Below are 17,034 nucleotides of genomic sequence, written 5' to 3'. Positions count from 1 at the left end.
AATAATAGCAGTAGTAGCAATAATACTCCATTTAAATATTGTGTTTATAATTATTTGAAAATATCTTGTTATTGATATTATGATGTATTGTAATTACATGGAAGAATGTTGTTTTGGCATGGTGGGAGTGAGCTGGTAATCATACATACAAAGTTATTATTTTTCATAAAAACAAGAAGTAAAATTTCTGATTTTGCAGACATCCAAACAGTCAGTTTGTCTGAGTGTGTTAACAAGACAATGAAAACAGAGTTAACACAGTCCTGGAGTTATCTCAAAAGATACCACCTGCTTTTATTTTTTCTTTCAAAGACAGAAAGTTGTTTCATATCACATCTGACAAAAGCACAAATCCCTTCACTGAAGCAGAAATAAAAGAGGATGTATACATGGAGCAGATTCCAGCTGCATGTTGACTGATTTCTTCATGTCCTGCTCGTATCTTGCAGTGGCAGATGTTGGAATCGCGAACCTTCCCTCCGCCCTGGATCTTGTCAAACACAAACTGTCTGAGTCCGAGCGTAAGAGGAGGCACGCAAAGAAGGAAGACTACAACATCGAGGTGCTGCTGGCTGTGGACGACTCGGTGGTGCGCTTTCACGGCAAGGAGCATGTGCAAAACTACGTTCTCACCCTAATGAACATAGTAAGTTTGCTTTTTGGTAAATGTCTTATGGAGCTGTCTCCACCTTTTCATTGATAGTGTAGATTTTCAGCATAAAATCTTGATAAGTGGTAAAAAAAAAAATGATGGACAGCTACTTAAAGTTGAAAGTTTAAATGTCTCTTTAAATGTCTTGCTTGCACATTAATCAGACTTAGCTGGCAAATAGAAAAAAGTACAAGGAATTAAAGGTTGAAGTGAAATCTAGAGAACATTGACACACTTGATTAAAGCAGTAAAAAGACATCTATAAGTGGCATGGTGACACTACGCCTTTTTTTCTCCCATGCATTTCAGCAACAAGGGTGCCTTTCATGGCAGAGGTGCTTTCTTCATTACCATACTGGCTGATTTAAAAACAGATGTATATAACAAGGGGAAAAATGGGAAGACCTTAAATCTTCTTTTCAGAATCTTATTTAATTGGTAAAAGAGGCCATACTGTATTTTGAGAAGAAACGTGAATAACTTAAGTTTGTGACAATATTGACAGTAACAAAGCAAGAAAATATGAACTAATCTGCATCAACAAGCCAAAAACAAGCTAACAAAGAAGCCCTAAATTTCTAAAGATCAACTCTGAAAACCCTCTTTAGTTGACCTCTAATTGTGCATATTTCTGTTTGGATCATGGCTTCACAACAATTGATAATCGATTAAAAAAATTGTACTACATCACGTTTGCAGGAGTAATTTTAAAGGCATAAAACAAGTCACTGCTTGCAGAGTCTGACTGTGCAAACCAAAGGCACAAGGGTTCTCACACTCTGGCAGCCCAGAAACTGTGAGGAAAACTTACAGTAAAAGCATCTATAGCTGTGATACGTCAACCTGCTTTCCAACCTGCCCAGAAAAGAAAAGACAAAACCTGCTGAATTTCAGCTTTTTACTGTCTTCGAGTCATAAAATGCATAATGAATATTAGAAGCACAATATTTGGTCGCATTAGACATCTTTTTGGTCCAGTTGGTCCAAGAACCTGACCAGTGATACCAGATTGATCTTGGATCATTAATTCTGATCTATAATCCTGATTAAGAAACACAAAATTGGGAGTGTGATGACACCAGCCTTTGAATGCAAATATTGTGGGGAAAATGATATTAACAGATGGCGCCATGACTGCTTGTGATTTGTTTTGACCAATCCAAAAATGACATTGTTAATGTTCTGCTTAACTGCAGCAGCTCTAGATACAGGACATTCTTCTCCAGCATATAAATTATGCTGAATGTGATGTGATGTTTTGGTAATCTGATCTTCCAGTGGACATTAACATCAGTCTTGGCCACACTTTCTTTTGCTGTTGATGGATTACAGATGAGAAAAAAAAGGAGGGGGGGTGGGGGGTGGGGGGTTGAGAATCTCAGCTCATTCTTTGTAGGTTCCACCAGCTCCTACCACCATAATCTACTTACTGGGCCCAAATCCCCCAAGTCAGATTTTCACAGGGAGCTTGTTTCACTCTGTAACAGTTACCATTTGGAGCCGGCATGGCAGCCTGATTAGCTGCATTAGACCACTTAGAAAGTTGAGTTGGAGCAGTGCATGGCAGTCATGGAAAACAGTGCCAGAAGCTTGCTTGCACTGCCAAGACCATAATATGTAGAATGATGTGTTTATTTAATTAGAAATATATAGTCTGGTCTGAAATGTCTTTAACAAAGAAAAAAAGGTCAGCATTTTTTTTCTTTTTCTTAAATTGTGAAGTGGCTGTAAGAGTACACTAATGAGTCCTTGGAGTCTAATGCACTCTGATGACTTAATAGCGTTTTAAATCACTGGCAAGACAAATCAGTTTGAGGAAGTCTGTGAGATAACTATATTTAAACTTGTTTCCATGTATTTATCTTTGTATTGGGTAAAAATCTAAGAAGAATCTTTGAGAGAGAAAAGAGCAGTTTAAACAAACGAGGGTCAAAACTCTTTAGCTGTGCTCATAAGCCACGGGCTTGCTGTGTCTGAAAGAGCTCTGCCCGCTCAAATCCCTTTGAATCCCTGCTCCGTGGCTGCAGAATGCGTAGTACCACCTGGAGAAACTCTCCCTGGGGGATTGATTACTGAACATCCTGTCTGCACAAAGCCAAGGTGACTGGTGAGGTCTCTGCGGCACAATGGCTGCGTTGTTTGACCGGGGGACCAGGTTTTGTCCATGTCAGTGTGATGCTGTACGCAAGCCAGGGACACCTAGCGCCTGCAGACCCCAGCTGCTAGTCTCATTTTCAGTTTCATTTCAGTCCTCTTGTGCTCCTCCTGGTTTTGTAATTATCTCAGTGGGTTGGCCCATCATTCAGCTGGACTCACCAGAAAGTTGGGAATGCATGGACCTGAGTCCTGTAAGAAAAATATACACCAAAATATTTGCTAACAGAACTTTTATGATACTATTTTAATGCCATCCTCTTTTTCTTCTTCTAACCTTCTACTTTATAGTCCAATACAAACACATGTATATAGGTCAGTCTTGGCCCATAAAGGTATTTGACTTAGAAATCTGGGCAAACGTGAGGTCACCCACAGGTTCTTTACAGCATTTATTGACCTGAGTGGGCCTCTGTAGGTGGAATATTTGCTTAAATGCTTTGAGTTTAACTTGCCTCCCAGAGTAAATTTGGCCAAGATAGCTTTTCTTTGGTGATAGAGCCTTTGTTGTGCAGTCATTTTTTTAAACCCAAGTAAGCTAAATGGCACACATTTGTTGGTGTTTCAGCTGAAACTATGTCCTTTACAAGCCCTTGCACAAAATCATATAAGTTTCATGAAACTGTAAGGTTTCCCAGTGCCCTCTAAGTTGATTTGTTTTTTTGTGCATCACATTTACCAAAAGACAGGAGCTGTCTTTTACATAAGCAGGTTGTTTTTCTAACGGCTGATCTGCTGCAGCAATAATGAAATCAATGGACTTCACTTCAGGGCATGGTGACCCTAATTAACCAGACGACCTTTATTAGACAAGTGCTGTGTGTTAATAAGAGGCAGGACCTGGCTGAGAGGCAATCAGCCGAATAGTGATACATGCACGATCAGTTAAAGCTTTCATAAGCTTTCAACAAAATGAACAAATAAAAGACTAAAAAGAAAGGAAAAAAGAAAATCCATGACTTTATTTTTGAAGTTTTGCAGTGCTTGTAAAACATTTATTGGGATGAAGACCTTAGAAGACAATTAAAGATTTTTATTAATCCACTCAGATGCTTTCAAGCCTAGGGCAAAGTGCGTGTTGCATATTCAACATATATTATTTAAAAAGTAAACAAGGGTAAAGTAATTTATACAGAGTAAAATCAGAAGCTTTGATCTCCCAAATGGTTTTTATTTTTATATTATAGCTTTTTTAGATAAGTCAAAATCTAAGCATTTAGTAGGTGGTCGTTTTAACTTATCTTGAACACTGTTGAGCTTAATAAAAGTGTTGGGTCATGATGGGTATAACGGTAAACCCTTTGTGGTAATGTGAGGACTGACATATGAGGTAGGAGTTGTAGGATGAAAAAATATATATACAAGATTATGAACCCCTACCATTACTCTTGTGAACTATTTCAATAAAGTGACTAATTAACATCAACAGACAATAACTCTGACAGGGTTTTAATTCAAATCACAAACTTTTTGCAGGCAGCTGCTGTAGGTGAGTGATTTAACACTTTATATATAACTTGTTTTATTTTAGCTGCAATTTTCAGCATTAACAATCTGAAGGAGCAAAGTTTGCTCTTAAATTTGTCTCCTCAAGCTGTGAGCTTAGTGGGTAATAAAATACACTTTGAAGAGGATGCAATTGAAGTAACAAGCTGATATAACAGGATCCGGGGAAAGTGCCTGCTGGGATAATCTCTTATTGTGAAGTTCTAATAAACAGAAAAGTTAGGAAATATTTATGATTTTGGTGGCCAGCTAGGAGTTGCAGGAGCAGCTTGTCTGACATTCATTCCTAATAAAAACGTTACTGGACAAATTACGAGGAGGAGGATGATGTATTAGGTTCATATGTTGCAGTGAATTATTATGGAAGCTTGTAAATCTGTACGTTTATCACAGGCAGCCTTACATGCCTTAAAATGAAGAAATATGAGGGTGCTTAGTGAAGCTAAAGTTACTCCTGTTTATTGCAATCCAGAACTTTTATGAGACTAAATGACTTATTAATATATCTACCTTGTACTCCCCTCTGAAGTCCATAAATCAACTACAGTAAGTAGCAGCAGATTAGCTTTAAGGGGCTCAGAATGAGTGCAAACATGCAGCAACCAATTTGTAAAAAGGCATCACACTCAAGTGGAAATTGGACTCTGGATTTGAATGAGAGCCTAGCTCGGCCTCTGGTTATTTTGTCAGCCTAATAAAGCCAAAAGGCAGTGGACACATTTCACAAAGTACTTCATTTTTATTTTTAGAAGTGGTTGATACAGTTTTCTGTTTGGCACTGCAGATCAGAAATAACAAGCAGTACTATACCAGCACCAACAGCAAACCTGATCAGATTTTAGGTAAGGCAGAGTGATTTCAACAAACAAGTGACATATTAGCTCCATACTATGTTAGTCTTGAGAGGACTTGTATAATTTAGCGACATCTAGTGGCTCAAATTGCTAATTGCTACCAATTAAATGCCTCCAATATCTAATGGTTGCTGTGAAAAAAAGCTTAAAAAAACAGTTATAATTTAAGGCCAAGCATTCCTTAAAGCAGGGGTCTCCAATCCTGGTCCTCGAGAGCCACTATCCTGCATGTTTTACTTGTTTCCCTGCTCCAACACACTTGATTCAGTGGTTAAATTACCTCTTCATGTTCTGCAGAAGCCTGTTAATCACCCATTGATCCAGATCAGGTGTGTTGGATCAGAGAAACAAGTAAAACATGCAGGATAGTGGCCCTCCAGGACCAGGATTGGAGACCACTGCCTTAAAGGAATACACATCACTCACCACTTTTCAACATATGCTGAGAAAGTTGTAGATGTTTTTATTAAACCTTGAATAAAACATTGTCACAATCTCATGCAATATTGCAATATCTTACACGATCTTGAAAGCTCTGTTAGCAGTTGGAGTATGTGTTGTGCTGGACTGTCATGTACTACCATAGCAAATTTTCGTTCAATACCTGTAATACAGACTAAAATAGAGCCATTTCTGTGTTTTCTAAGATCACTTGGCTGTTTGAGTTGGATTGGCTCTAGAAATGGATCAGTTGTGGATGTACATCCAACGATTGTTTAATGAAATATTTTGCTAACAGATGGAGTCAGAATAATTAATGGCAAAACAAAATTCCACAAAGATCTTGTGCAATCTGTTAGTGCTCAAAATATGGGTTGGGGGTCAGTCTTAGTTACTACTACACCAAATGTCAGGTAAATAACTAACTGACCGAATTAGAGCCATTTTTGTGATCTTCGAGGTCAGTTGGCCGTGGCAGCCATCTTGAATTGGATTAACTCCAAAAGTTAACCAGTTCTAGATGTTCTTCCGATGATTACTTTCATTCCCTTAAATTTCATTAAAATCTATCCAGTGGTTCACGATGTACTGTATCATGGTAACAAACAGAGAAACAAACACACCCTCACACAAACACACACGAACACAAAGGCAGAAACATTACAGTTTGCCTTTTGGCATCAGGTATTTGATATATTGTTTCTGCAGAAAGATTACCTTGACATAATTTAGCTTTGAACTTGAGAATCCTGTTAACGACTTTTATAATAGTCGATCTATTTTCAAATTTGCACACATATGAAACAGACAACAGAGCTTCTTCTATCAAAGACCCATTAAATAAAACAGTACTCAGTAGCCAACTTGATGGATATGAGGCCTCAAATTTGCATATTTTAAGCCACAATTAGAGTTTTTACTTATTGTATTGTTAATACACACTTTTGTAGTAAATTGACTTTAATTAGCCAAACTGTGTCCCCTAGAAACTTAAGAAGAACCCAGAGATCCTTGCTTTTAGTTTTTTAAAGCCTGTTTAAAACCCTGCCCACACAAATTTTAGGTTTTCAAGTTGAGTAACAACTATTTACTTTTCCTCCCACAGACAGAAGATTTGTAGTAACACTCTGCATCGAGGACAGCCATGTTCTCTGCACTGCATCACTTTATTTATGATGATCAGAATCATCACATGGTTTGCACTTTTCTAATCTGCGACAATGTTTATTTCTTTGTTTTAAGGTTGATGAAATCTACCATGATGAATCTTTGGGAACCAACATCAACGTCGTCCTTGTCCGGATGATCATGGTCGGGTATCGACAGGTGAGCCACGGCACACGCTGTTGTTCGTCTTTGAGTTTCCAGAGTTTTTTAAATTCCTTTATACACATGTTTGAGTAAGAACATTAAAATAGACAGGACCGCTTTGAAACTCATGAATACTGCTGCCGCTGCCCAGAAATGATTTTATGTTCCGTTCAGTTTTGATTGGACTCAAAACAAGACAGACTGACTGAGCTCACCGACATGAAATCTGAAAAAGAAAATGATGCAATGGAAACTCCAGACACTTCGTCATCTTCTTCACAAACGCCTTCAGAGTCCTGAAATAGGTCTTAAGTCTTTGAAACAAGGTTATATACAACTCCACCCAAACAAGACATCAATCTGTGTTATCTCTCTACAGAATGAACACATAAAATGTAGAATATTTATTACTGAACACATGAGATGCAAATGGAGTCAACTTTTTTATTTTTTGCTTCCAGTCTTTCGGAAACTAATACACTGCAGAGTAATGTTTTATGAATACTGCACACATTAACTAGTTGTATGGATCTTTTCAGTCACTTGAAACCAATTTGGGAAATAAGGCCACTTCTTAAATTATCTGTCATTTAGAAAGAAAGTCAGGCTCTCTGTTCAGATGAATTTAAGGAACCAAGGAGACAACTTAACATCATATAAACCAAAACTATTCCTTGTGTAGCCTGGCTTCTTTTTAAAGATAGACTTTTTTCCTTTTTTTGTAATTTATACAAATACTGAGGTTTCCTAGGCTACTAACAGTTTTTGTGCAGGAAAAACAACAAGAAAGAAAGCAACAGACTTATTACAGCAAGCCAGTTGATAAAGTAATAGTCATGATCTTAAAACCAGATATTTCATGCAAGTTTCCTTTAATAAGAATTTTATTTTGGATATTCACAGCATTCGTTTTAGATGAGAATAATGGACTTTTAGACATCCGCAGCTGCAAGTCCAACACAGAGGTATTAGAAAATGGACATCATGTGTCCCAAGAAGAATGACATTTAAATTGCTCAGTAAATTGTAAATTCCTCAGTAAGCAATTTAAACATATAAAGCTCAGTAGATAAATATTCAAACGGTCAAATTTAAACTTCTGCATTCAGAAACTGGTTCTCGTTCTGAGACCTTAAAAATGAAAAGACTCTTTCATTTATTACTGTAACTGGAAAGAAGAGAAAAAAATATGCATTTCAATAAATTAAATATGTAATCCAGTCAAATTATTTTCCATATTTGCAGTTTTCTAGAATTATATAAACCCATGGTGTTGTTTGTCTGTGATGCTACTTTTCTGTATGTCGCCTTTAGTTTTGTACATTATCTGCTCGGGTACAGCTACTCTTCAGTCATTTGCAATATGTACATTCCCATCTGTCATCAAAAGCCTTTTAATCTGCATAATTGGCTGATGCTGCCTGGAGATGGGACATTTTGACTTTTGCTGTTTGTTTGCCAAAGCAGAAAGAAGCTGTTTGTACAACCCCAATTAGATGAACTCGAACGGGTCATTAGCCTTGCTTGCTGTGGACATGGAAAAAGAAAATACAAATGCTTAGAAAGATCTCATGGGGCCCCTTCATTTCTCCTGGTCTAATAAGCTCTGTGCACAGGCGGTGTAGTTGTCCATCCCAAAGCATCAGTGTCCTCTTATCAAACTGGACAAATTATTTATAACATGGAGGAAACAGCAGAGCTTGTTCTTTTGCAAGCATATCTTCATGGTGGCAGTTTGAGAAATAACACACTTCTTGTGGTTTGTGAACAAAAATTGATTTCCTCGTTGTGCTGTGATTCACACCATTGTTGCTTTAGCTTCAATGTAGAAGTTATGAAATGAAAAGATGGGTGATCATGTTATTTCCTGTGTGTGACTGTTTCTTTGTTTGTCAGTCTGTTAGCAAAATATCTCATGAACCCCAGGTAAATGAAAGCAATAATTGGATGTGCCTCTATAACTGATTTATGTTTAGAGTCAATCTGGTTCAAAATATTCACCACAGCTTAGCAAACACAAAACTGGCCATAACTCAGTCAATTTTACAAATACTGAGCTTTAATTTGGTGTGGTAGTAGCTGAGACTAACCACCAGCACACACTTGAAGTGCTAACAAATGACATAAAACTTTGAAATAACCTGTGCAATCACATAACTTTTTTTTTTAACAAACTTCATGTCAGTTGGCAGTGGAAGGGTTCTTTCATAAGATAATATTCTTTTACTATCTGCACATAAAGTACAACTTGCTGAAGTTTACTGATAGTAAAAGAGTCCAGTTTTCTTTTATTCAAATGTCTCTTAGCAACACACATGAATGGTGGTGGAAGAAAAGAGGCTCAGAAGCTTAGAGTCACTTAAGAATTCTGTTACCGTTTGTCAGACACTATTATGTGAATCTATTTTGGGCTGTGCAGTCTCTCTGCAACTTTCCCCAAGAAATAAATCTACAACTTATCTCCTTTCATACATTTCAAAGTGAGAGGCTGTGCACATCACATACAGGTGAAATGTCAGTGGGTCCTTTTCCACCTGAAAAAGATTGGAGCCCTGTGGAGGGGGTTGACAAGGATAAGTAATTACATTTCCGTTCACAGTTTGCCGTTTTTTCTTTTCTTTTCTTTGTTATTGTGCAGTCTATAAGCCTGATTGAGCGTGGCAACCCATCTCGCAGCCTGGAACAGGTGTGCCGATGGGCCAACACGCAGCAGCGCCACGACCCGGACCACGCCGAGTACCACGACCATGCCATCTTCCTCACAAGGCAAGATTTTGGTCCCGCAGGTATGCAAGGTACTGTATTTTTCTCGATCGAGGCCTGTGCAGACTGAGTGCTGATTTCTGCTTCAATTCACAAAGGGGTTGGCTTCAAGTCTTGCCCAGGTAAGGTCAATGGAAACTGAGGCCACGGACTGAACTTCTGCCCTCACAGAAAAACATTTTGAGCTTTCCAAAACCTTGCTGACTTGATGTTGATGCCACCCTAAAGAAATGAACGATTGATATGATGATAAAGATTGTTTTGGCATGTAGAGAAAAAACAGAAATGTTGATTAGTTTGGTTAGTTTGTCTTTTAAAATCATTCTTCAGATTTCTAAAGTTCAGTATGAGCTTTTTTATTTATATATATATATTAGTTTCAAAGTTATTATAAATATTACAGTTCTATGAAAAAGTGTTTGCCCCCTTACAGATTTTTTTCTTGCACTTAAATGTTTCAGAACAGGAAACAATTTTTAATCTCAGCCAAAAATTCCCTGAATAAACGCAAAATGCAATTCTTAAAACATGGTTTCATTTATTAAGGGAAAAAAGCTATGTCCTTTACAAGTTAAATCATGAATTAACTGTGATTTTCTTTTTTAAAACTGAGTTATTGACAAATAACTTTTCCAGAAGCAGCTGGCCGACCAAAATTACTCCAAGAGCTCATCAAGAACTTATCCAGGAGGTCCCAAAAGAACCCAGAACAACATATAAAGCACTGCAGGCCTCAGTTAGGGTCAATGTTTATGAACCAACAATAAGAAAGAGACAAAAATCAAAAATAGCATACATGGGAGAGGTCTGAGGCTTAAACCACTGCTGACAAAAACCAACACCAAGGCCTGTGTCATGTTCACCAGAAAAAACATCTTGATGACCCCCTAAGACTTTTGGCAAAATATTCTCTCGACTGACGAGAAAGTGGAACTTTTTGGAGGGTGTGTCCCCCGTTGCTTCTGGTGTAAAACAAACACTTCATTTCAGAAGGAGAATATGATGCCAACAGTTTAACACAGTGAAGGTAGTGTGATGGTCTGGGGTTGATTTGCTGCTCTGAGACCGGGATGACTTTGCCATAATTAATGTCTGGGCAATGTCTGGTTGTGACCTTAAGCGGTTAGGGCCTTTTGGCTCAGGGCTAGGGTTAGGGTCTCTGGGGGTTAGGGTTCTGCAGCAGGACAATGACCTGAAGCACAGCAGCAGAATCTCTCCACAGCCATATGAAAGATTCATAGTTGTTGTTATTGCAGTTATTTTCCCCATTGTTGTCACAACCAGTTGTTAGGTTTAGGTGGCAAGTACCTTTTCACACAGGGCCAGGTTAGCTTGGGTGACTGTTTTTCCTTTTAATGAATGACATCATCATTTAAAAACGTCATTTTTTATTTGCTCAGTTTATCTTTGTTTGATATTAACATTTGTTTGATTAACCGAAATGTGTAAGTGGGACAAAAAAAGCCAATCAACAGAAATATGTAAGGGGTTGAATACTTTCTCACAGCTCTGTCTATATGCAGCTATAAGCCAGTTTGTGCTCTACAGTACACACTGTTTCCCCAAACTATTTCACCCTGTATTTCTTTTTTTCAGCCCTTCAAAACAATAAGAAGGGAGCAGCCAAACTTCTACAGAAACTGACTGCAGAATGAGCAAACAAGCTCAGTATCTTGCATTAACCTGTGTACAGTTTTACCTGTTTAAAGCACATGTGCCATGTTTAGAGGACGGCCCTAGGCTACCTGCTTGCTTGTCACACCCACAGTCGTTGTCATAGCTGCAGTTGTGTTGTGTTCATAACAAGCCCTGGTTTCTATGGCACCTTGCGCTGTGTTGCCCTGGACCCAGTGATGTGTCCTGGGGTCACAAGAAGACATCACACCTTCTTGTCAACGTTTAGTTGTGGGATGGTAGATTCTCTATCCAAATATAGATTTTTTTTTTTTAGCTTTTGGGAATGATTTTATGAGCTGACTGTGAATGCATAAACTGCTTCAGTGGAGTCATTTTGTGACAATGATTCACTGTAAACATTCCTTTAAATTGTTTTCACTGAATGGTTTCCCATGCAACATATCTTGTTTGAGTTTGTCAACTTGACGGCAGACCACTTCACTCACTGAGTAGGAAAAAAAAATCCATAGCTGCTGCTTCTGCACGTTTTCTCTTCAGTGTGCAAAGCTCCAGAGCTGGCCTCTTTGTGGGAATGCAATCTGCATTCTCCTGATTTCTTTTTATCTGCCTGTCAGATAAAGAGTCATGCTCTATAACTGCTTAATTTCACTTTGCAGCATTAATTTGCCCATTATGTTGTCACTTAATATTGGAGTCATCAGTTGTCTGGATTAGAAAGTGGTCTTAGTGGTCTTGCTACAGCGCAGTCACATAGCATAAAACAAAGAAAAAAACATGCTTCAACTGAAAAAAACTTGCTGCTGAGATTCTTCTTTTTTTGAGCACCACCAAAATAACCCAAAACACACGCCTTTTGAGTCTTTACCACCAGCTATCTGCCTGCTGCATTTGCTGCTTTTTACCTGCATGCCAAAAAAAAGGCTTCTGATAGTCAGAAAGCATGAAAATTACCTTAAAAGATGCCAAAAAGAACGCTGCTTCTGAACCAAACCAAAAGCTGAAATGCTGCACACCTCTTGATCGAGTTATGTATCATGTTTGTGCTTAGCTGAAAAAGTTTTTTGTCCCCTGGTGCACTGAAAAAAAAACTAAGTTGCTATGCCAGCTGGGTGTCTTCTGGGTAATGATGTTGACAGGGTTTGTTTTTTTTTATTTTATTAAACAAGCTACCTTTAGAGTGTTTTTATTCGACATGTAAAATCATTAGTGCTTCATTTGTGCATGCCACTTGCCAGGCAGAGACACACTAGGCAGTCCTTCTTGAATAATCACTGAATCCTAATGAAAAGCATCACTTACACTTCATAACATGAACATGAGGCACAGCTACTTTTACTCTTCAGTGATTCATTGGAAGCATTTTACCTTGAGAGACAAAGAGTGTTCCTTCCTGAATGCAAAGTGCTTCACCGGATCATTACTCATTTATCATAGAGATGTGTTTTTTAAGAGATTAAGTAATCATCTCTTCCGTGAGTTTCTTAGAGTACTCAAACACCAGAGTTGGTGTGAAAACAACTTATAAAAGACTCTCACAATGACCCCATCACCCCATTTAGTTCTCTTATACCTTCCATCCTTTCATACTGTGTGAAGATGTTTTCCTTATCGTACTGGTTCTTGATTGTTAGGGTCGTGTGGTCTTTTCTTTGGCTCAGGTTATGCTCCAGTGACCGGGATGTGTCACCCTCTGAGGAGCTGCACTCTGAACCACGAGGACGGCTTCTCCTCGGCCTTCGTGGTCGCTCATGAAACCGGCCATGTGTGAGTAACAGCTTCACAATGAAAGGCCCGGCAGTCTCTCATTTCACATTCAGTTAGGATGATAGTTTTGCATGGTGGTCTATAACTGCAGCCTGTGATCAAACTTTAATGGGGCTCTGTGGGCTTGATGAAACAGCATGTGGTCTGACATCTTCAGCTTCATATGTTTTCAGATAAAAGGGCAGCAGTTTGAAGAAGTAAATACATCTATTGTTTTTATAACATCTTATATTATTGCTATGTTTGTCCTTTTTTTTCTTAAAAAAAGACATAAGAGAAGATGGAGGATGTCATGTGACACAAAGATCTTACCCAATGAGTAGCACTTGAAGTATGTTATGAATAAAGTTCAGCTACAACCACACCAAATTTTAGCACAATATCTGTAAAACTGAGTGAATTATAGCAGTGTAGTGTTTTTCTAAGGTCAGTTGTACATGACCTTAAAAACCACGCTCACACACAGTCAAGAGCAAAAGCATTATCGTCTGCCTTCGCTTTTCAGCAGTGGGCAATAATTACAGACAGTTTGGTGCAGGAGTCAGAGCCATGTTTATGACCCTTAAAGGTTGTATGTCACTGGTGACTCTAAATTGCAAGAAAATACACAAATGTCTGTTGTAGTTTGCAACAAGGCGACCCACGTTTTAAGATATAATTTACTGGAGTACACTTTTGAAATGAAAATAGGCAGATTTGGACCAGTTTTATAGTTATTATTATTTATCATTGTTTTTAGACCTGTATTTTGACTCTAGTCTCTGTCACACAAGAAAATTCAGAACCCCTTCAAACATTTTAGAGACTCCCTCCTAAATGATGTTTGCCAGCTCATCTGCAACAGTCGCAGCCCAGTAACCTACTATATTTAGTGAAAGGTATACAAGTTTTGTTGATGAGCCCTGTAGTGTTTTTAGTACGATAATGTATTTCCACTACTGTGGAGTTGTTTAGCTCATTCTTTAGAGTTGATGTTGCAACAGGTTAAAATCATGGATAAATATGAGGCATTTATTTGTGGTCATAAACTAGAGATATTGTGTGTAACTGCTGGTCCATTTCACGCACACCCTTCTTGTCTAAATGAGCTTTAAAGTAAAATGAAGTGGTGTAACATTTGTGAACCCAGACTCTCACTGTGGTACAGGAATCAAAAGCCAGCCAAACAGACTTGATTGACAGTTACATCACACAAAAGAACAGAAAGCAGGCCACCAACTCTTCCTCCATTAATAGTGGAAGGGGAACAGACTCTACTCTGTATGTTAGTGACCTCTGACCTTTATATCAGCAACTACCGAAAGACTGCTTTTGTTATGGTTTTAAAAACAGATGTTATTATTGAGTGCTGTGACAGCCCTGACTGACATGTTGTAAAATGGCATTAGAAGGAAAATAGGATGTTTAAATAGGATGTAAGTTTATTCTTTCTGAATGCCTTATCTGCATTCAAACTCTTCTGTCACATTAAAAAGGGGCAAATAATAATCATCTAAAGATGTGATCGTTCTCAGCTCACAAACAAATATCAGAAATCTACTGCCCTAATTTACAAATGCACCCTGTTGCCTTTAATTGCACCAGTCAGTTGCTGACTGTTTTCTTTTAGCATGGTAGAAAACACCTGTGCAATCCAAACTTGTTGGATTTGATTGCCCTCCCGAGCAGTTAGATCTGAGCAGCTGCTCATCTAAAATGTTTTGCTCAATTTCAAATGTATTAATATCACGTGACTTCCAATAATTACACACACACTTGGAATGATAGGAAAAGTGTTTTTGTTGAGTCAGAATTGTCTTACTATGTAAAAAGATTGTTAAAGTTTTAAGCGTAGATGTTGCCCAACGTAAAGCTTTTGGAGTATGTGCTATGAATTTGTCCCAGCTACTACCACACCAAATTTTAGCTAAATATCTGAAATTGACAGAGTTATACTGATTTGAGTTAACTTTAAAAGTTAATCAGTTGTAGAAGTACATCAAGTGATTACTTTCAATAAAATCCATCCAGTGGTTCAAGGAACAAAAAGACAGAGTTTACTTCAATAATTGGAGGCAAAGTTTTAAAAACAGATCTTGTGTGATCAGTCAGCTATTTGAGTATGAGTTGGGGATGAGTCTCATCTACTAACACAGTAAATTTTAGGTTGATATCTGTAAAAAATATCTGACTTATAGCCAGTTTTGTGTTTTGAGAGGTTAGTTGGCTGAGGCGGCAATCAGCTGTGAAATCAGTTGTACATCCAGTGATTACTTACTGAGAGTTACATTAAAATCCTTCCAGTGGTTTATGGGATATTTTGCTAACAGACAAACAAACAAACACATGTACACACAGATGCAAAGACATGTGCAAAAACATTATTGTATGTAACGATTAGCATATAACCAAAACCTAACCTGACCAATCAGACAGTGTCTGGGTTGTCTCTGCTGCTTTGGTTACTTTGTTTTATTCGCAGTCCAAACACGTTCAGGTCAGATTAAATAAAATTCGATTTTGCTGCTAGGTATGACGCAGTTCTATAGATTTAAGCTTTGAGTCTGCCTCCAGCATGCTGCGATAACTTTTAGGTCTCCTGAGGAGAGTTATGGAGACGTGTAGCTGAGTGGATGAATATGTTATAGCGATTATTCTTTTTTTCAAGAGAAAATGGATTCTGCACTGCTTTAGCTTTTATAACCTTCCTGAAGCCCTCAAAAGAGAGAGAGCTAGAGAGAGGTAGAGAAACCCTTGTAACTTAAGGTCAGTTTGACGTGAAGGCCACGGGAGGGTTAAAACTCAAACTTTCTGATCACAACCACTGTGCTTATCAGTTAAAGAGAAAAAAACTTTTTTTTATCTACTTTTAAAAAAGGTATTAACAGCCTGCAACTTACTGACTGTTTTATGCTAACTGTGAGTCATATTTTTACATTTCAAAGGTGGCCCACAGTGTTAACTCTCACATGGCCTTCGGGTCAAATAGACCCAAAGTTAAAAGGGCTTCTTTTCCTCTCTTCAGTTACGGCTTCAGGAGGGTTAAACCCACTGAAAGTCTTCTCCAAACTCAGTCTGGGAGGATTACAGCATCTCTTTATTTTTTATTTGGATTGTAATAATCTGTTTTAGCATTTGTTGTCCTACAGAACATTTTGTTTTCAATATTTTTTATTATTTATCTGTTTTTATAAAAAGCATTTGCCTGCAATTTTATGGATATGCATGAGCACTAACTTCTAAAATGACTACCTAAACTCAAATACTTCATTTTACCAAAGAAAAATATTTATGTGTTTCGTTGACATCTGGTGAGGCTCTGTCAATATTTCAAAAGCTTGTAGAGCTAAAACCTTGTTGCTGACTTGTTTCATGCAATAGTTTTTATAATCTGTCAAGGAGGCATTCTTGATCTGCCAATAAAAGGCCTTTGTGGGTTTATCGTTTGCAATCTTGATCACACAATACCTTGTGATTGACTTACATGTATTAAACAACAATGAAACGATTACAATTGGAAAAGTTACAGAAACTACAGGGTGTCTCAGAAACTGCATTCTTTATTGTCAACTATTGTGCTGCAAACACATGATTTTTTTTCTGCATTTCAGGCTCCACACTTTCCTGGTTTTCAGTCTGCTTAGATTGTAAATGTGAAAGCAGCAGTTTGACATTTTGCAAAACGGTTTAATTCTAGTGTTAGGGAAGAAAATTGATGCCAATTGCAGCCAATTAACCTGGGTTGGTATAAATATGTATGTAGACGTTTGCAGCACTTTGGAGAGTTGTATGTATAAAACTAAATCATAAATTATAGCATGTGAGAACAAAACAAGGGAACAACTAAACAAAAGAAATTATGGAAATTATGCAAACAGTATCATTTGTGTGGAGCAGCGGCAGTACTTATTAGCACTTTATGACCCTGACCTTCTGCAGGTCATTATATCGTCAGCCGGGAAGAAGGCCAGA

The 17,034-nt window shown here is 37.9% G+C and overlaps 1 protein-coding gene across 2 annotated transcripts in view; it reads left to right on the top strand.

The window, feature by feature from the left end:
* LOC108249956 (A disintegrin and metalloproteinase with thrombospondin motifs 14) overlaps positions 1 to 17,034 on the top strand; it is a 44,909-nt gene that overhangs the window by 14,792 nt on the left and 13,083 nt on the right. The window contains exons 4-7 of one of the 2 annotated variants that reach the window (XM_017439640.3): positions 450 to 646; positions 6,850 to 6,933; positions 9,557 to 9,704; positions 12,978 to 13,083. In XM_017439640.3, coding sequence (XP_017295129.1) covers positions 450 to 646; positions 6,850 to 6,933; positions 9,557 to 9,704; positions 12,978 to 13,083 — 535 coding nt within the window. Of the gene's footprint in view, positions 1 to 449; positions 647 to 6,849; positions 6,934 to 9,556; positions 9,714 to 12,977; positions 13,084 to 17,034 lie in introns of both variants that reach the window. The other variant, XM_017439633.3, reaches the window with a different exon arrangement.

Source organism: Kryptolebias marmoratus, linkage group LG17 (assembly GCF_001649575.2).
Source record: "Kryptolebias marmoratus isolate JLee-2015 linkage group LG17, ASM164957v2, whole genome shotgun sequence".
In the NCBI taxonomy this organism is placed as follows: Eukaryota; Metazoa; Chordata; class Actinopteri; order Cyprinodontiformes; family Rivulidae; genus Kryptolebias; species Kryptolebias marmoratus.
The sequence above is the reverse complement of the archived record's forward strand: the minus strand, read 5'-3'. Positions and strand labels throughout refer to the sequence as shown.